This window comes from Antechinus flavipes, chromosome 2 (genome assembly GCF_016432865.1).
Source record: "Antechinus flavipes isolate AdamAnt ecotype Samford, QLD, Australia chromosome 2, AdamAnt_v2, whole genome shotgun sequence".
Classification (NCBI taxonomy): Eukaryota; Metazoa; Chordata; class Mammalia; order Dasyuromorphia; family Dasyuridae; genus Antechinus; species Antechinus flavipes.
The window spans coordinates 235,523,046-235,544,529 of record NC_067399.1 but is presented as its reverse complement, the minus strand read 5'-3'; the positions used below and the strand labels follow the sequence as shown (position 1 = coordinate 235,544,529).

Below are 21,484 nucleotides of genomic sequence, written 5' to 3'. Positions count from 1 at the left end.
CCTGACTTAGGGGGAGTGGGAAATGATGGGGAGGCATTTAATCATAAATAACTCCAGAAATCAAGGTGAAGTTAGGAGAATCTTGGATGGGTGGATGCCACAGAATATTTGGTAAAAATAATAGCTATTATTTATATAATCTTTAAGGTTTACACAGGTTTTTATAAATATTCTCTCATTTAATCTTCACAATAACTCTGGGAGGTAGGTTCTATTATTATCCTCATTTTACAGATGAGGAAATTGAGGCTGAAGGAAGGTAAGTGAAATACCTAGAATCACACTTCTAGTGAGTATCTAAGTCAGGATTTGAACTCAGGTCTCACTGATTCCAACTATAGCTCTCTATCCACTGTATTGTGTCTTTAACCTAAATCTACCCTTCCTAGCTCAGTATCTCCCTCTTCTTCCATGGGTTAAAAAATCAATGATAGGCTTAGGAAATTGGAGGAGTCAAGCAGGATCAGAGCAGTTTGTCCTGCTGTAATGAGGAACACCTGAGAGGGAGGCTGTTTCCATCTCCATCTTTAGAAGATGGGTCCATCTGGGAATGCTTGGGCAGAAATCCACAGATCCAGCACTAAGAACCCTTGGCAGCCGCAATAAGTCTGGATGATCGATATGTTGTAGTTAGTGTCTTTAATGATGAAAACTCAAAAAGAGATACCCAGTTCCCTCTGTCACATCCATCAGCTTTCATTTTTCTCATTCTTTCTCAGATGGTTTTTAGGCTTTAGCCTTAAGTCATTTGCCTCAGAAATCTGATATTCCACAGCTCAAGTCTTTGATAGATATCCCCAGGAGTTTGAGGACATCATAGAGGGAGGGAATAGCCAGCACCTGAACTCATTACTTTTTTTTTTTTTTTGAGGACATAGGTCAGTAAGGCTGGATGGGACCTTAGAAGGTGGTATAGTTTCTGGTCAAAAGACCAGAGTTTGAGTGGAAGGCTGTTATGAGTCTCAGTTTTATTATAAAATGAGGCATTCGGAGTAGGTAGCCATTGAAATACCTTCTTGTCCCTAGATCTAAAGTCTTCTGCTCCTAAGAATATAAAATGTCAGTGCTGGAGGGATTATAGAATATAATCACATAATAATAATAATAAACATTTATATAGCACCTACTATGTGCCAGACAGTAGGGGCTAAGCGCTTTACAATTATTATCTCATTTTTATCCTCACAACAATCCTGAGAGGTAGGTCCTATTATTGTTCCTCACTCTTCACATAAGGAAATTGAGGCAAATCTCAATGTTGGAGAGACTTTGAGATCACCTTGTACAACCTAATGGAAAAGCGACTTGCTGATTCAAAGTGATTTATAATCTAGGTGTCCTGACTTCAAGACCAGGGGTACTTCCAAATGAATGAAAAAAGCATTTACTAAGCTTCTGTTGTATGATAAGCAGTATCCCATTAATTTTTTTCTCTCAACTGAAGACTAAACTGAGAAATGGGCCTAAAGAGTTTAAGATTAGGCTGTAATGTCTGATTTGACAAGGATACCTTTCCCAGGTAAATGTTACCAGGTCATACCCTTCCTTACATGGGCACCCACATATCCCTGGACATCCACAAGCTGAATGTAATGAGATTCCAGACTCTACTCCTTTCTCCCCCCCTCTTCCTCCCATGGCTCATGACTAAAAGTCTTTCCCTGGGGAAAAAAAGTGAGTGACCAGCTTTGCATCATCTCTGACTTTTTAATGAAAAAGCAACCAAGCTGCTTAAAAATTTGGGGCAATCAAATGACATCACAAATAGCTTAACCAGACAGTGAATTATTGATTGCTTGTCCTTATCTGATAAAGAAGGCTCTGTAAGCAAGGAAGCTAGCCAGTGAGTCCAGAGCTGCAGGGAAACACCTTCTCCATCACTTCCATGAGTCCTTGCAGACAGAGGAAGCAGATGTGGGGATGGAGCTTGGGCAGGTGGACAGACCGGGGCTATCCAGGTTGCCTGGTCCAGTTCTCAGGAGAATGGAGTTTCTGAGTCTGGGCTAAGCTTGGCATTCACTAGGCCTTCCTCACTCCTCTTTCTGGTGGTGAGCCCTTGGGAGCATTGTGAAGGTCCCTTCTCTAACCTCTCTAACCCCTCTATCCCTCGTAGCCAGGGAAGATCATTCAATACATTCAATACAGAAGACCTGGATCATGGCCCCCATTCTGATCTTGGACCAGTCATCATGATCCTCAGTTTCTTCTGTGAAATGAGGGAGTTGAAATTGGTCAGGGATTTTTAATCTTTTTTGTTAAAGGGTCATAAAGGGCTTTCTCCATAGCAAATTTTAAAGTTAGCTTTTTTTAAAGGAATTTTGCTAACCCCTATTTTGTTGCTGAGAAAATTCATCTATAGGAAATTATTTGCCATTGGTAGAATAGTAAAGAATCTCCTTCTCAGAAGAAGATTTTAAAGTGCAAATAATAAAACACATAAGTTACAAAAGAAACTAATTATTTTCAAATATGGTGCATTGTTTTAAAATACAAATAAAATTGAAATAGAAAATGCTTTAATGCAACAAGTTCACCTCCCCTAAGTTGAGTTCTCCTAAAAGGGGCAGCTAAGTGGATGGATAAAGCATTAGGCCTGGAGCTAGGAAGACTGAGTTCAAATCCACCCCCAGACTCTTGCCAGCTAACTCTGAACAAGTCACTTAACACAGATTATCTCAGTTAAAGAAAAAAGGACCCCTAATAGATAGTCTTACTTATCTTTAGCATTTTCTATGCCCTTAGTGCTTCTAATTCTAATTCTGTGCTCTGAGTTCACCTCCAATCCTATTTTTAGTATTCCAAGTCCTCTTCTAGTTTTGACATCTTACATCCATAAGGAACATTCAGACCCAGACTCCCAGTGATGGCAAACGCACTCCTTTCTGAGATAGCCCTTTCTAAACTTGAACAACTCTGGTTGTTAGGATTCCCTGTAGCCTCTCACAATCCCCCCAGATCTATAAGGGCCACTTTCATGCCCCACTGAGTTTTTCTTTCTCTCTGCTAAGTGCCAAAAAAAGAAAAAAATGTTAATAATAAATACCTTTCATATTTGTATAGCATTTTATGCTGAGCATTTTCAAACATGTTATAATAATAAAAACTAAAACAGGCTTACAAAACACTTTCCCCACCAAAAAAATCCTGTGAAGTAGAAAGTGAAAATATTATTATCCTCATTTTGCGGATGAAGAAACTGAGGTTCTGAGGGAAGTGACTTGTTCAACATCCTACATAGTTAACTCTGAGGCAAGATTCAGATCTAACTCTCCTGCCTCCAGTCCAGTATATTTTTCTATTATAACATACCCTTTTTTAATACCTAAATTACTCCTTGTAGCACCCCTGTAGGCGTTGGTAACATTTATTATTATGTCCATTATATAGATGACGAAGCTGAGGTCCAGAGAAACGGAATAATTTGCCCACAAATGGTCATATAATCCGGAGTGCTTTTCTCAGATATTATCTTATCTCTCCTTGGATAAAAACAACCAGAGATGCAGGGACAAGAATCTTTCCATCAGCTGCTTGAGAGTTAGGGATCAATGCACCATTTTGGCCAGTGGCTATTCTACCCAATGTAACTTTCCCTGCCCCCCAGTCTTGAGCATGAAAACCCTGTCAATTGTCCTGTTTCTGTTCCTATCACCCATTGCCTCTAATGTCCTTCGAAGCATAGTTCTGGGAAGGCATCAATAATTCAGGGGCTGCAGTGAGAGATGCTGCCTAGCTCTGGAAAGCCAGGCCTCCCAGAAACCTCTTGGGGGGAATTCACCACACTCCCCCTTCCCCAGCAGTGATCTCAGCCTGCTGGCAAGGGACTTTTGGTTGGCTCAGGAAAACTAATCTCTGTGGGAGCTGAGCATCGGTGAATGTCTGTAGAAGGAGATTAGGGAGACCTTTTGCTTCCAGGCAATTCTTGACAATTTTCACTAGTGGAAAGAAAAGCAAGATAGAGCATGACAATCTGGCAATTCTGATTTTTTTTTAAGAGTAAAGAAAATAACATTCATGAAACATTTAATAAATACACAGAAGAGCAGAAGAGCATTCAGAAGGGGATAAAGATGGATACAGCTTCTTGGTTACTAAAGCCATATTAAATTTAATAGGGGATAGTGACTGGACTTGTGATTTCATTGATATAAAGAACTGCCAGAAGAGAAAACTCCTTTTAAGAAAGCAGCTCATCCCATTTTCCAGCTGATAAATGGTCAAAGGATATGAACAGTTTTCAGATGAAGAAATTAAAACCATTTCTTGTCATATAAAAAGGTGCTCTAAATCACTATTGATCAGAGAAATGCAAATTAACACAATTCTGAGATACTACTACACATCTGTCAGATTGATTAAGATGACAGGAAAAGATAATGATGAACATTGGATGGGAAGTGGGAAAACTGGGACACTAATACATTGTTGGTGGAGTTGTGAACGAATTCAACCATTCTGGAGAGCAATTTGCAACTATGCTCAAAGGGTTATCAAACTGTCTATACTCTTTGACCCAGCAGTGTCTCTCCTGGGCTTATATCCCAAAGAGATCTTAAAGGAAAGAAAGGGACCTGAATGTGCAAGAATGTTTGTGGCAGCCCTGTTTGTAGTGGCTAGAAACTGGAAAATGAATGGATGCCCATCAATTGGACAATGGCTGGGTAAATTGTGGTATATGAATGTTATGGAATATTATTGTTCTATAAGGAATGACCAGCGGGATGAATACAGAGAAGCTTGGAGAGACTTACATGAACTGATGCTAAGTGAAGTGAGCGAAACCAGGAAATCATTATTCACAGCAACAGGAAGATTATATGATGATCAATTCTGTTGGATGTGGCTCTTCTCAATAGTGAGATGATTCAGGCCAGTTCCAATGGTCTTGTGATGAAGAGAGAGCCATCATCTGTGATGAAGAAGAAGACCATGGGAACTGAGTGTGGATCACAACATAGCATTCTCACTCTTTTTGCTGTTTTTTGCATTTTCTTTTTTCTTTTTTTCCTTTTTGATCTGATTTTTCTTGTGCAGCATGATAATTGTATAAATATGTATGCATATATTGGATTTAACATGTATTTTTACCATGTTTAACATATATTGGATTACTTGCTATCTGAGGGAGGGGAAGAAAATTGGAACATAAGATTAATATTGAAAAATTATCCATGCATATCTTTTGAAAATTGAAAAGCATTAATTTAAAAAAAAAGAAAGCATTGCTACTTAGACTCAGAGAGTTGACTAGAACACTGAGACAATGAGTTTATGTTACACAGTGTGTGTTCGAAATGGGACATGAAGTCAGTGTTCCAGCCTCCAAAGCTCATGGAACCTGCAACTTCTCACAACACAGAAACAGTCTATTACAATCATATACCACAACTTCTGAAGCCATTCTCCAAATGATGGGCATCTTCTCCATTTTCAATTCTCCATTCAATTCAATTCAATTCCACTACAAAGAGAGCAGTTATAAATATTTTAGAACATATAAATTCTTTTCCTTTTTCCCTGGTCACTTTGGGAACAGATGTAAGAGTGGTATGGCTAGGTCAAAGGGTATACAGAGTTTTATAACTTTTTGGGCAAAATTACAAATTACTCTCCAAAATGGTTGTAAAGCATTTTCCAATTTCACCAACAGTATATTAGTGTTCTAATTTTTCCACAGTCTTTCCAGAATTTGTCATTTTTCCTTTCTCTCATTTTTGCCAATCTGATAAGTATAAGATAGTATCTCAGAATTAATTTAACTTGCATTTCTCTAATCAGTAATGACTTAGAGAACTTTTTTTCCTTATAACCATGTATACCTTTGATTTTTTCTTCCCAAAACTGCCTATTCATATCCTTTGACCATTTATCAATAGGGGAACAGCTCATATTCTCATAAATTTGACTCCATTCTCTATGTATTTGAGATATGAGGCCTTTTTCTGGGAAACTGATGATAAAACTCTTTTCCCTCCATCCCTAACTTTCTACTTTCCTTTTAAACTTGGCTACCTTGGTTTTATTTGCACAAAACCTTTTTTAAATTGATATAATCAAAATTATCCACTTTACATCCCATAATATTCTGTAACTCTTCTTTATTCATGAATTATTCCCATCCATGCTTCTCCAATTTATTTATGCTACCTCCCCTTATCTATCTTATCTATGATACCTCCCCTTATCTAGAAGATCATGTATTCTTTGTGATCCTGGCTTGATAAATGGTTTAAGATAGTGGTCTGTACCTAGTTTCTTCCAGACTGCTTTCCAGTTTTCCCAACAATTCTTACCAAATAATGAGTTTTTATCCCAAAAGCTTATATCTTTATGTTTATTATTTGTGTATACCTACTCTATTCCACTGATTGACCATTCTATTTCTTAGCAGTAGCAGATAGTTTTGATAATTACTTATAATGTAACTATTAGACCTCCTTTCTTTACAATTTTTCATTAATTCTTTTTATATTCTTGACCATTTGTTTTCCCAAATTAATTTTATTATTTTTTCTAGTTCAGTAAACACTTTTTGATAGTTTAATTGCGGTGACACTAAATAAGTACTTTAGCTTAGGTAGAATTGTCGTTTTTACTATATTGGCTCAGCCAACCCATGAACAATTAATATTTCTCCAGTTATTTAAATCTAATTTTATTTCAACAAAAAAGGTGTTTTATAATTATGTTCATGTTATCCCAGGATTTCTCAGCAGGCATATGCCAAGGTACTTTATATTGTTTATTGTTATTTTAAATGAAATATTTCTTTTTACAAGATTTTGTTAATAACATATAGAAATGCTGATAATTTATATAGGTTTATTTTATAGATTGCTATTTTGCTATTTAATTTTTTTATTAGGAGTTTATTAGGAGTATGCCATCATATTGTCTGCAAAAAGTGATAGTTTTATTTCCTCATTACCTACTTTGATTCCTTCCAATTCCTTTTCTTTTCTTATTGCTATTGCTAGCATTTCTAGTTCAATATTGAATAATGGTGATGATAATGGACATCCTTGCTTCACTTCTGATCTTATTGGAAAAGTTTCTAGCTTATCCCCATCCAGATAATGCTTGCTGGTAGTTTTAGGTAGACACTTCTTATTATTTTAAGGAAAAATCCATTTCTACCTCTGCTTTCAAGTGTTTTTTAAAAGTAATGAGTGTTCCATTTTGTCAATAGCTTTTTCTGCATCTATTGATATAATCACATTTTTTTTCCAATTTTGTTATTGATATAATCAATTCTGTTAATAGCTTTCCTTACATTGAACCACTCTTGCATTTCTGGTATAAATTCTATTTGGTCATAACGTATCATCTTTATGATATATTGCTGTATTTTATTTAGCTAATATTTTATTTGAATTTTTGCTTTAATGTTCATTAGTGAAATTGGTTTATAATTTTCTCTGTCTTTGCTCTTTCTGGTTTATGTTTCATGAGAAGAATTTTGTAGGATTCCTTCTTTGCTTATTATTCCAAATTATTTAATATTGGAATTAATTGATCTTGAAAAGTTTACAAGCAAATCTATCTGGTTCTGATGCTTTTTGCTTAGGAAGCTCATTTATAGCCTATTCAATTTCTTTTTTGTGAACATGTTTCTTTTTGTTTAGATATTCTATTTTTATTTCTGTTAACCCAGGCAGTTTATATTTTTGTAAGTATTCTTCCATTTCACTTACATTAAAGTTTATTGGCATGTAATTGGCATAATAGCTGCTTTAATTTCACTTCCATTGGTGTATATTCACCATTTGATGCTAGTTATTTGGATTTCTTTTCTTTTAAAAAATCATATTAACTTATAGTTTATCTATAAGTTCCCCCCATAAAACCAACTTCTAGTTGTATTTATTTTTCTTATATTCAGTTTTATTTGGCTATTAAAATGGAGACTTTAAATTTGTCCCTTTTTTTTAGTTTTTAAAATTGTATGCCCAATTCATTGATCTTTCTCTACTAATTTGAGGTAAACATTTAAGTAAGCATTTAAAATTATAAATGTTCCTCACATAACTGCTTTTCCTACATCCCATAAGTTTTGGTAGGTTTCCCATTATCATTTTCTTTCATAAAATTATTTATTGTTTCTATAATTTGTTCTTTGACTCACTCATTCTTTAAGATTAAGTTACATAATAGATTTGCAGTTTCATATGCAATCATCCTTTTAATTTTACTATGTTATAGAACAGTTTGTTTTATTCCATAAATTTAAAATAAAATAAAATAAAATTTAAAACTTCCTTATGATATTTTAAACTAAAAATAATTATATAGTTTCTATTAATTTTTATTCTGTATTTCCATCAACTTTTGGTAAATATAATTTTTGTTGCATTTGATCAGAAAAGGATGAATTTAATTTTTCTGCTTTTTTGCACTTAATTATAAGGTTTATATTCCCCAACATAATGTAAATTTTTACAGAGTTGCCATGTATCATTGAGAAAAAGATTTCTTTTTTTCTATTCCTATTTAGTTCTCTCAAGATTGCTATAATATCTTGCTTATCTGAGATACTGTTCAGCTCCTTGACTTGTTAGCTACTTATTTTTTGGTTAGGTTCATCTGCTTTTGAGAGGGGAAAATTGAAGTCTTCCATAATTATGGTTTTGCTCTCTATTTCCATCTGTTATTCATATACATGTTCCTTAACAAATTTAGATGCTATAGCATTTGATGTATATATGTATTATGTATATGTATTAATATTTACTTCATTATCTTGGATAACTTTTAAAATAATGTAATTTCCCTGCTTATCTATTTTAATTAATCTATTTCAGTTTTAAATGTGTTTGAGTTTTCTTCTTTATTTTTACTCTGTGTATGTCTCTTATTTTTAACATTACATTATTTCATGTAAACAACATATTGTCAGGTTCTGGTTTTTGATATATTTTGCTATGTGTTTCCGTTTTATGGGTGAATTCATTCCATTCACATTCAAAGTTATTATTACTAGTTGTACATTTCCCTCCATCTTATTGCCTCCCCCCACTGTTCATTCTTATTCTAGCTGTCTTTCTGTTTCTCTCCTATTGCTTCTCAGAACTCTTGTGTACTTCTGAGTACTATCTTCCTTATCTGTACACCTTTCTGTCACTCTCTTATCCTTCCATTTCTCTGTAAATTAATACTTTCATACCCAACTAGACAGATATCTTAGTGTTTCTTCAACCCAATTCTGTTGAGACTAAAATCTCCATGTTGTTCCCTCCCCCATCATCCTCCTTTTTGCTGTAAAAACCTCTTCTATTTATGCCTCTTTATATAAGATAATTTACTTTATTTTGCTTCTCTACCTAATTTTACTTTTTAGAATTATCTTATCATAATCAACTCAAACCCAAGCCCTTTATCTGTGTATATAATTTCTATTAAACAACCACAATAATGATAATATTCTTAAGAATTGCAGGTATTATTTTCTCATACAAGACAGAAACAGTTTAGACTTATTAAGGGATTTAATTTTTTAATGCTTACTTGTTTCTCATGATTCTTGTATTTGAAAGTCAAATTTTTTTATTCAGTTCTGGTCTTTTCCTCAAGAGTGTTCTGAAAGTCCTTTAGTTCATTGAATATCTATTTTTTCCTTTAGGATTTCACTTATTCTGGGTCAGATATAAACTAGCAAACACAGTCTCCTTTGCTCTTTAGAATATCTTATATTGCATGTCCTTTAGTCTCTTAATATAGGAGCTGCTAAATCCTGTGTTATCCTGACTGTAGCTCCACAATATTTAAATTGTTTCTTTCTAACTACTGTAATATTTTCTCCTTGACCTAGGAGCTTTGAAACAACTATAATGCTCCTGTGATACCTCTTTCATGTGATGATCAATGGATTTTTTTTTTTCATTTCCATTTACCATCTTATTCTAAATCATCAGGGCAATTTTCCTTGATAATTTCTTGTAATATAAAGTGTAGGGTTTTTTTTTTTTTGATAATGACTTTTAGGTAGTCCAATAATTCTTATTATATCTCTCCTCAATTGTTCTTTAAGTTAGCTGCTTTTCCAATAATACATTTCATGTTCTCTTTTATTTTTCCTTTCTTCTGATTTTGTTTTGTTATTTTTTGGTGCAAGCTTCCCCTTTCCCAATTCTAATTTTTAAGGACCTATTTTCAGTGAATTTTTGGACCTCTTTTTTCTAATTGATTGACTTTTTTTATAATTTTCTTGCATTACTCTTGGTTTTCCCCCCAAATATTTCCTCTATTTCTCTTATTTGATTTCAAAAGTTCTATTGAAACTCTTCCAAAAATTCTTTTGGGGCTTGTGACCATTTTACAATTCTCTTCGAAGCTTTATAAGTAGCTATTATGACTTCATTGTTTTCTTCTGAGTTTGAACCCTGATCTCTCTGTTACCATAGTAATTATCATGATTAGTGTCTTTCTTATTTATTCATATTTTAATAGTCTGTTTCTTGATTATTAACTTTATATTATGGTCAGGTTCTGCTTCTGGGCTGTAAGGGACAATATCTCATGCTTGTTTTTTTTGGTTGTTGTTGTTGTTGTTGTTTTTTTTTTTTTAACTGTTGTCTTCAGAGCTCTATTTGTGGTGAGAGATGTGAGTCTTTGGCTTCTTCCAATGTGATCCAAGGCCAGGTGTGGTCACTATTCTCATCGATTATGCCTTGGTTTATGAGTGATCTCAAGTACTCCTTTCCATCCCTGAGCCATGATCAGCCTTTATTTTCATACCCCACCACTGCCATAGCAAAAGATCTTAGCTACTGCTGTTCTGGAAATAAACCATAGTTTTCTTGTGTCCAGGAAGTGTCAGTTCACTTCTCTGCCCTGGAATCCAAATCAAGACTGACACTCTCCTGCAAAGTGATCACAATTGTCCTCTCCATTCCACTCCTCTGCAACCTCACTCCCTGGTCTGTGCTCACTTCTCCTTGCCAGTAGTCACACCTTGGGATTGTGTCTGGTCAATGCCCCTGAGCCTCGCATTCAGTGCTAGTAGAGATGATGAGCCTTCCCCTGATGAGCTACTGGCCCAGGGGCTGAAAGTTCCCAAAGCTGCAGCTGCTTTTGACATAGGTTATTTCCTGCCCTAATTTATTATTTTCTCATAATCTCCCTCCTTTAGGTTTCAATTAAATTTAAATGTTAGGTGCTTCTTTTTTACAAATTTTTGACTTTTTTTTTTTTTTTTACTCTTTGGGGGGATTCTTACTAACCCCTGCTTTGCCTCTGAGAAAACTCAGATATAGAAAATAATTTTCCCATGCCTCAAAGAGTAGACTCTATGTTTTTTCCAAACTTTATATCTTCCTAATACCTAGTGCAATGCTTGACACAATTCTAAATACTTTAAGAAGGGTTTGTTCTTGGGGTAAAAGATATGAAGCCTGCTTCGGATTCCAAATCTAGGGCTTGTTTTCATTATACAAAGAATATTCTAGATGCATCTTGATTTGACTCAGTTTCCTCATTTGTAAAATGAGAATAATAATAATAATAATGCTCTTGACCTCAATGGACTATTAATATATGATATCAGTATAGATATCAAGACATCAAAATGGTTACCATTATTATTGAAAGTGGTATATAATCAGATTTTCTTTGCTGGGTGGGGTGGGGGGATTATCTTTTCTAGGGCAATGCTGGTCCTGCTGCCTTCTGGCTCCTGTTGTTCCTCCTGAAGACTCCTACTGCTCTTGCTGCTGTCATTGGGGAAATAGAAAGCACCCTCCAGAAGGAAGGGCAGTTGCTGACTGAGATGGCCAGTATTCCTCAAGAAGTCCTGGATAGCTTGCCTATTTTTGGTGAGTGATCCTTAATTTTTTTAAGCTCTTAGTTGGGGCTCCCAATCCTAGTTGTGTAGGCTTGTGAAATAATAGCTTTAGGGGAGAGCCAGTCCTAACACCTAGCAAAGCAGGTGAAGTTTGTTTTTTTCTACTTGAGTATCATGGAGAAGATGGACCCCAGAAAGAACATCAATTTTTAAAGCCCTAGCTCAGCTTCTTTCCCTTTTTCCTCACTAGGGAAATGGGGAGGAAGCAAAATTTTAGATTTTTCCATGGGCTTGGCTCCCCATCTGCCAAGTATCCTGTACTTTCACTCTGTGATCTATTTGTTCTCCTTGGAACTTTGTTATCTATATTCTGAGTCTGATTTATGAATATGTGGCTTGATTCTTCTTTTGAGCAATCAAGGTACTTAGGTTCAAGTTCTACACCTTTAGCATTTCTTTGGAGCAAACTTTTGCTCCTCTGAATCTAAGTTTCTATATCTGTGAGATGGGCATAGAAATGTTTGCTCTACTTATCTCACAGATTTATTTTGCTATTCTTTCCATTTATATCACTGTAGTCATTATGTATATTATTTGTTATATAACAGTTAATGGCCAGTTAGTAAGCATTTATTAAGCACCTAATATATTCCAGTCATTGTATGTGAGATTGATGTGAGAGTAGTGTTTTGGAGACTCTAATATGTTACAGAATGGAAGCTGTTATTATCATGATATTTATTTTATTGCTACCACAAGGACAGAGTAATTGATATTGGTCACTGACACCTCTTCTTTTGCAGGTTCACTCAGGAAGTCACTAGATAATAAGGTCACTTGGTGAGCATAGAATCAAAGTAAAGGAAGTTGGACATTCTTAAGGAGCATTTCCCTACAACTGGGGCAGCTTAGTTCATTACTCTTCCTTACTGTATTAAAGTTTCTATCTAATTAGGTATAGGAATGAAGGTGGTATAGAATAAGCATTTATTGCTAAGTACTTGGAACTGTGATAAGTTCTATTAAGATATTATCTCAGTTGATATAGATTGGACCTGACATTTTACGAATATAGGCAATTCCCAGATAAGATTGCTCCTTCTCCCAGTTCAGGATAGCACCTTGTCTGCTATTGATAGTGTAGAGAATAGCCTGGAATAGTGTGACATTAAGTGAATTGCCAGGCTTCTTGCTCTTTATCCACCAGACTACAGCACCTCTCTATCAATAATGATAATAGTTAAGGAGAGGGAAGGAGGGAGAAAATTTGGACTCATTTTTTTAAAATGAATGTTAAAAGTTTTTGTTTACATGTAATTGAGAAAAAAATGAATTAAAAAAAAACCAATCTTAGCTTTCTGTTTTTCTTCAAAGTTTACAGGAGATAGGGCAAGTATTGGTATCTCTATTTTGCAAGTGAAGGATCTAAAGTTCAGAAAAAATGATATGGTTAATTTAAAGTCATACAGCTAATAAATATCAGATTTAAGATTTGAACCTAGGAATCCTAATATCTGATTCAGAAAACCCTGTATCCCAGGAAGCACTGGTACTTTTACAGCTGGTCACTGGGAGAAATAATTTGAGATTCTTGAACCTAAAACTATTTAGATATTTCCTATTCAGCCTAAGGGACAGCTAGGTGGTACAGTGGATAGCGCACTGCACTTTGAATCAGGAATATTTTCCTGAGTTCAAATCTGGCTACAGTCATTTCTGAGCAAGTCACTTAACCCTGTTTACCTCAATTTCCTCATGTGTAAAATGATTTGGAAAAGAAAAAGGCAAGCCACCTCAATATCTTTATCAAGAAAACCACAAATGGGATGGATGAGATGATAAAGTCAAAAATGACTTTAACGACTGAACAACATTCAGCCTAAACCCCAATGTGGCCCTCTTTTGCCACCCAGGCTGCTGTCTCATCTTTCTTATCCTGCTCCTTGCAGATAGTGTATTAAGTGAGAGCCTGAGACTGACAGCTGCCCCCTTCATCACCCGAGAGGTACTGGTGGACCTGGTGCTGCCCCTGGCAGATGGACGAGAGTACAGTCTGCGGCAGGGTGACCGGCTCCTTCTCTTCCCCTTCCTTAGCCCTCAGAGGGACGCAGAAATCTACGAGGACCCAGAGGTAACACACAGAGCTCCCAATGCTTAGATTCAGAAGATCTGGTTTTGAACCTTGATTCCATTATTTTCCAGCATTATGACCTTCTCAAGTCACTTCAATTTCTCTCAGCCTCAGTCTGTTCATTTGTAAAATTAATGTAAAATAGAGACCATCTGCATTACTTGACAAGATTATTCATTCATCTTTGGAAAAGATACTTTATTATTTTTAATTTTTAGCCATATTTTATTTTTTCCAATTACATATAAAGATAGTTTTCAACATTCATTTTTTATAACATTTTTGAGTTCAAAATCTTTTTCCTTGTCTTTTTTTTGCTCTCTTCTTCCCAAGAAAGCAAGCAATATAAGTTTTACATATACAATCATGCTAAACATATTATCTTAGAATAAGAAATAAAAGAAAACAAAAGAATAATGAGAACAAAGTGAAAAAACCATGAGAAATAAAAAACAAAACAAAATTTTTTAAAAGGTGAAAAGGGTATGCTTTAATCTTCATTCAGACTCCATGGTTTTTTCTCTAGGTGTGGATAGCATTTTCCATCACAAGTCTTTTGGATATTAGTCTTAGATTATTGTATTGCTGAGAAAAGCTAAGTGTATCATAGTTATTCATCACACAATGTTGCTATTATATGCAGTATTCTCCCAATTCTGCTCACTTCACTCAGCATCAGTTCATGGAAATCTTTCCAGGTTTTTCTGAAATTTACCTGTTTATCATTTTTTATAGCACAATAGTATTCCATTACATTCAGCATAATACTTCAAAAGGCCTTTTTTCCCTCAGAACTGCAGTCCCACTTTACAGATGCAGCAAACATGAAGTTACTTATCCAAGATCACACAATTAGTAAACATTAAAATGGAAGTTTAAACCCAGATCTGATTCCAATAAAGTTGTTATTCTTTCTGCCCTATCATGATTGCTCTCAATAAGATATGAAACATTTTGTAACCATAAAGTACAATACAAGCTGAAATTGTTGTTTTCCATTAACGATCTCTAAAAACAACTTGGGAAGACAACACTTATCAGTCAAAGTCTGATTTCCTGAGACACACTGATTTCCATTTGCCTCCCTGACCTGTTCATACATTCATTCACTCACTCGTTCATCTGTCCATCAAACAAGCACTTATTGCAGATAGAGCAGAGAGAGAGATTGGAACAATTAGGAGGCTATTGCAGTGTTCTGGGCAAGAAATAGTAAAAGCACTTCTGTTTTCTCTGCTGGGACCTCAGAGTTCTCCCCCTCTCTCCCCCCACTGTTTTGTTCCCAGCTTTGCTTCCTGCTTTTCCCTTTTTGGAGGCTAATGTGCTACTCAGCCTGAGTCCCAGGGTCCTGCTGTAATAGCTGTGCCTTTGCTCACTCAGGAAGTCCCAGTGCACCTGGTGCTGCCTCTGGCAGATGAACAGCAGTAGCAGCCCAGGTGAGTCAGTGCTGGGTCTGGCATCTGGCTGCATGCTTTTACTAGCTTGGGCTGCTAGGTGGCGCCACAGTGCACTGGGTCTGAAATGAGACTCCTCATGAGTTCAATTCTGATCTCAGACTCTTACTTGCTATGTGACTCTGGGCAAGCAGGTTTGCCTCTTCTGCAAAATGAGCTGCAAAAGGAAATGACACTCCTGTATCTTTACCAATAAAACCTGAAGAATTGGATGCAACCGAAACAACACATAGCTATGTAAAATCCTGGAAAATTCACCTAATTTTCGTTCACTTTCAACTGTAAAATTGGGATATTAAGGGCACCAACCTCACAAGATTATGGTGAAGATCCAGGGGGATAATACTCACAAAGTGCATGGCACAGTGTTTGGCACATAGTAAAATGCAATAAATCTTCTTGTCTTTCCTTCCCTTTCCTTTCAAGGCATCTCACTGACTTTCTAGCAGGTTACAAGAGTCAATTCCAAGTAATAATATACTCTTTTGTGAGATTTATTTGACATGGCCAGAACCCAAAACAGATATCCATGTATACTCATGCAAAAAAATTGTTACATGTGCATGAGTTCCCAAACATATATACACACACATGCAACATACAGATGTATGTATCGAGTGGCAGTCTGGTATAAATTATTTTTAAGGCATTGAATTTGGGACCAGAAGACTTGAATATGTACCTTGACTTTCTCATTTATTAGCTATGTGATCAAAACAATTTACCTCTCTGGGGTGCAGTTTCCTTCTCTTTAGGATAAATGCTGAAGTAGATGTTATATCAGGTATGATGATCTACAATAGTGATAGTAAGTTCTAGTCCTAAAATAAACATCCATAAATATGTGCATACATACATACCTACAAAAACACAGGATCATAGATCTAGACATCTAGACCAGAGCCTTTATTTTACAGTGGAAGAAATTGAGATCAAGAAGGGTTAAATGATTGTATAAGGTCTTACTGATATTATATGTACTTACAGATACTAAATGCACTCATCAACTAAATGTACTTAAAAAGTATTAAATGATCTACAAGTACTAAATGTTAGAAAAGGGTTTCAAATCTACTTCTTTAAAGCCAGCACTCCTTCCACTATACCATACTTCAAGATAAGTCAAAAAACTGTTTTTTAAGCCAGGTATTATGCTAAGAACACAAGGAGAGGCAAAAAACAGACTCTGCTCATAAGAAGCTCACAGTCTAATGAATATTAGTTAAATAGATAGATAGATATGAAAACTCAGCCAGGTTTTCACAGCCTATAAAAAGAAGAGAATTGAAACCATATCTCAAGGATCTGAGGCATCTTAGGAACTGAAAATTTTAAATTCTTGTGGCCTCCTTGACCATTTTCCCAGAAATAACAGAAAATGGACTTACTGTATTTCAGGAATTCAAGTATAACCGATTTCTGAACCAGGATGGAAGTGAAAAGCGAGATTTCTACAAGGCTGGAAAGAGGCTCAAGAACTACAGCCTGCCTTGGGGAGCTGGGACTAACATGTGTCTGGGAAGGAGTCATGCAATCAGCAGCATAAAACAGTAAGTATAATAAAGGATCCTCTTCTGGGCCTCAGGTCTCACTCATCTATGATCAGTTGTGTGGGCCACTGGCTATTCCTCTCAGATTTGTCTAGGGGAATTGCTCATACACCAGTGATTTTTCACCTTTTTAATACTATACCTTTTTACTCCTAAACTATACTTGAAGCCTCTGTGCCCCTAAGTTTTCAAGCCCCTGAGTTGGTTGATTTCATTGTAGTCAGAGGCTCAGCGAACCTTTAAGATTCAGAAATGGCAGCTATCTCCAGACCCTTTACAGAAGAGGAAGATGAGACCCATAGGATTTAATACGTCAGCTAATTTCTTCTTTCCCTGACCAAGGAAAAAAGATAGTATCAAATTCTTGGTTACAAACATTCTTTCTCTTGAAATTACCTTGTATATATTTCCTACTCAGTTACATGCATACATGTTGTATTCTCAGTAAAACTGTATGCTCCTCAAGGCAGGAACCAGTTCATTTTTGGCTTTGTGTCCCCTGGGCTCAGCAGAGAAAAACTGATCTAGTAAGCCCTTTATATTTGTTGAATTGAAAACAGGTACAAAATATATTTCTACCACCTCAGAAAAGTCAGAATTTATCTTAACAAATAAATGATTTCTTCCTCCACCACGTTTGTAAAGAATGCTGCTTTCATTACAATGGGCAGAACTTTTCCAATCTAAAAAACGCCCCAACAGTGCCCAGATAACCTCCTTTTTGAACAAAGGATCAAGCTGGAGGTCCAGAAAAGGAGGCATCCATAACATGCCTAAAATCATTTCGGTTAGTGCAGAGTCAGATTGGAATTAGATCTCTGGGTTCTCTTTCCTTTGACCTGATGCGTCAGGGTTAGATGGATATTTGGGAGCTTCTACCCTCTTTCCTCACTAAGAAAGGCTTGGCAGGAGTAATCCCTCATCTGAAACTTTATTGGCTAAGACACTGGACAGACTGTTCAGCCTTCCCTGGGGCAACTATTTTTGTACATTTTGAATGTTTTAACTCAGGTTAATTTATTGCCATGTTTAAACTATTGCAAAGTATGAACTCAGGGATACCTCAAATCTAATAAGCCCTGATTCCTGGTTCCATGTACTTTAGCACCAGATTTCTGAGGCATACAGGCTGGTTGGGGAATAAGGTTGCAGACTTTCAACTTTGCACATCCTATGTGCTCAATCCTGTTTTTGGTACAGGAGTGGACACAGTAGAACAAGACATGATCTCCACTCTTAAAAAGTTTGGAGCTTGCCTAAAGTCACATAGGAAGAAAATGACAGAGGAAATTTGAATCTCTGACTCTAACCCTGTACTCTTGTAATTGCGAGTAGGAAGTCCTTTAGAATAACATCTCCCATTTTTGTAACACCTTGAGGCTCTTTAGGAACCTCAGGTGAGAAAACTGAGATTTGGATTTGCTCAGTCATATCGTAAGAAACTGGGGCAACTAGAAGGTGCGATAGTGCACAGAGTACTTGGCCTGGAATCAGGAGGACTGATCTTTGTGAGATCAAATGCAACTTTACTATGTGATCCTGGACAAGTCACTTCATCTAGCTTGCCTCAATTTCCTCATTTGTAAAATGAACTGGAGAAGGAAATGGCGAACCAATCTAATATCTTTGCCAAGAAAACCCCAAACGGGGTCATGTAGAATCAGACAAAATCGAAAACAACTGAAGAACAAGAAGAATCAAATCTGAGATTTAAATGTGAGTCTCCTGACTCTAGGTCTGTGTATTATATGGGTTATGTATCTCCACAAAATGATACAAGTTAGAAGGGGCCTTCTAACTCAAGCACTTCATTTTATAGGAGAGCAAACCAAGAAGGGGTAGGGCACATAGAATGACATATCACTGGGTAAGAACCTGGTGAATGACATGGACCAGAAGAGAGGAGGTGGAGGAGAGAATGTAATGAACTTCCCTCTTTTTCCCTCTTTTGTTAGTTTTCCTGTCTTCTTCCTTTCTGTTCTTTTGTCTCCTTCCTTCTACATGCCCAAGTGAATGAGAAAGGGAAAATGCAACTCAGATTCCACTAAATCCTTTGGTTCTATGATAATAATTAAAATGCACATTTGTATTATACACTTAAGGTTTATTTATTCCAACCCTATGAAAGAAGTTTATCATTCTCATTTTCCATATGAGGATGTTGAAGCTCAGCGACATTAAGTGATTTACCCATCTATGATCACACAGCTAGTAATTGTTCAAGCCTTTCTAATTCTATTCTTCTTTACTTCAAACCCCAGGATAATCCAGCTGTTTAAACAGTCAAAATAATCAACAAGGTATTTATTAAGATCTACTACATGCCAGGCATTATGCTAGGCACTGGGGTTACAAACATAAAAGCAAAAACAGTCCCTCCCACTAGAGACCTTAGTTTATTATCCTCTCTCTCTCTGTCTCTCTCTCTGTCTCTGTCTCTCTCTCTCTCTCTCTCTCTCTCTCTCTCTCTCTCTCTCTCTCTCTCTTTGTCTCTCTCTGTCTCTCTCTCTCTCTCTCTGTCTCTCTCTGTCTCTCTCTCTATGTGTCTCTCTCTCTCTCTGTCTTTCTCTGTGTGTGTGTGTGTGTGTGTCTCTCTTTTGCAAGTGATTATTATTTTTCCCATTGACTTCCCATTAGTGGAACAAAGAAAACAAAACCAAAAATGTGAAACCCTTCCATGCATAGCCTTCAAATACTAAAATTCAGTTAGCATATCCTTTCCTTGTCCCCATTTCCTCAACTTCTTTATCTGATCTACACACAGCACTGTCAAGGAGGCTACTAGATGGCACCATGGATGGAACTCTAGGCTTGGAGTCGGGAAGAAGCCTGAGTTCAAATATGGCCAGGGTCTTATTTGTTGTGTGACCCACGGGCAGATCACTTAACTAGAGACCTTAGTTTAACTGGGTACCTACATGCAACATGTACCACTCCACAAAAGCACTGTGAAGCAGGTGATAAGGATAATTGTGTCTGTTTCACAGACACTAGGAGCTGCCAATTGTGCCACTCATTATCCATCTCTCCACAGGTTTGTTATTGTTTTGTTGATGCAGTTTGACCTGAAATTGAAAAATCCAGAGGAAAAGATCCCCAGCTTTGACACCAGCAGGTATGGGTTTGGACTGATGCAGCCAGAGCACGACATCACCATTTGCTATAGACCTAAGCCCAGGGGAATGGCAAGCTCCACACGACTCTCCTTCCCAGCACCTGGTGGAACTACAGAAACTTAAAAAGTGAATGACAAGAACAGATTCATTTGAACTGTCATCTCACTTCTCTCTTTTTAAAAGGTTTGGTTTTTCTCTGCCCAAATTCTTCCTTTCTTCCACCAACAATCTTCCTATTGGAAGAAAGATTATATTCTGATGTTTTGAGATTCAGCTGCTCTTCCAGGACACAGAATGATTCCTCTTGTGGTTCATAAGTTTTGCTGAATCATATCAGTTTCCTGGGAGTGCCTTCTTAAAATCAATACAGAGGACTGTGAGCTTCCTTCTTTCATTTTCTGTCTGCTGCTAGCATTCCCTTCTATAGAGGCAGAAGATGGAGTTCAGTCATCAAGAAAAACCTGCAGAAACTTATAAGAACTGATGCATAATGAAGTGAACAGAACCAAGAGAATGTTGTACATAGTAACAGCAATATTGTTGGATGAAGAATTGTAAATGACTTAGCTATTCTCAGCAGTACAATGATCTAAGACAATCCCAAAGTATTAATGATGAAACATACTGTCTGCCTCCAGAGAAAGAACTGATATTGATTGAATACAGGCTGAAAGATGCTATTTTTTGCTTTCTTTGATTTTTTTTCTTTTATTTGAGTCTTCTTGTGCAAAATAACTAATATAGAAATATTTTACATAATTTTACATCTGTAGCCTATATCTGATTGCTTACCATTTTGGGGGGGAGTAGAAAAGGAGGGAAGGAGAGATAGAATTTGAATTAAAATTTTTAAGTAAAAATGTTTAAAAAATAAAAGAAAAGTGATTAGACATTTAAGTGCCACTATTTGCAATATATTCACTCTCCATTCTCACTTCCAGTGTATATACTTCTTCACAAATCCCTAACTATTCAACATAAACACTCTCATTCATGGAAATTCTTTTTTATTATTAAAAGTTTTTATTTTCAAAATATATGCATGGACAATTTTTTTAACACTAACCCTTACAAAACTTTGTGTTCCAAAATTTCCCCTCCCACCTCCTCCCCTAGATGACAAGTAATCCAATATATGTCAAACATGTTAAAATATATGTTAAATCTAATATATGTATACATATTTATACAATTATCTTGCTGCACAAGAAAAGTCAGATCAAAAAGGGAAAAAATGAGGAAGAAAATAAAATGCAAGCAAACAACAACAACAACAAAAAGAGTGAAAATGCTATGTGGTCCATATTCAGTTCCCACAGTGCTCTCTCTCTGGGTGTAGATGGCTCTCTTCACCATAAAAACTCTTAAGTTTATTCTAATCTAATTCTAGCTTTCTATCCATTTTCCTTTTTAAAAAATTGACTGTTAATTGATATATTTTTTACTTTGTCTAG

At 36.1% G+C, this 21,484-nt stretch overlaps 1 protein-coding gene across 2 annotated transcripts in view; it reads left to right on the top strand.

Moving 5' to 3' along the window:
• The window catches only part of PTGIS (prostaglandin I2 synthase), a 50,786-nt gene extending 29,721 nt beyond the window's left edge, over positions 1-21,065 (top strand). For both annotated transcript variants that reach the window (XM_051976559.1, XM_051976561.1), the window contains 4 exons: positions 11,642-11,810; positions 13,729-13,910; positions 16,763-16,914; positions 19,949-21,065. In XM_051976559.1, coding sequence (XP_051832519.1) covers positions 11,642-11,810; positions 13,729-13,910; positions 16,763-16,914; positions 19,949-20,153 — 708 coding nt within the window. In that variant the 3' untranslated portion in view covers positions 20,154-21,065. The remainder of the gene's footprint in view (positions 1-11,641; positions 11,811-13,728; positions 13,911-16,762; positions 16,915-19,948) is intronic.
• The last annotated feature ends 419 nt before the right edge of the window (positions 21,066-21,484 follow it).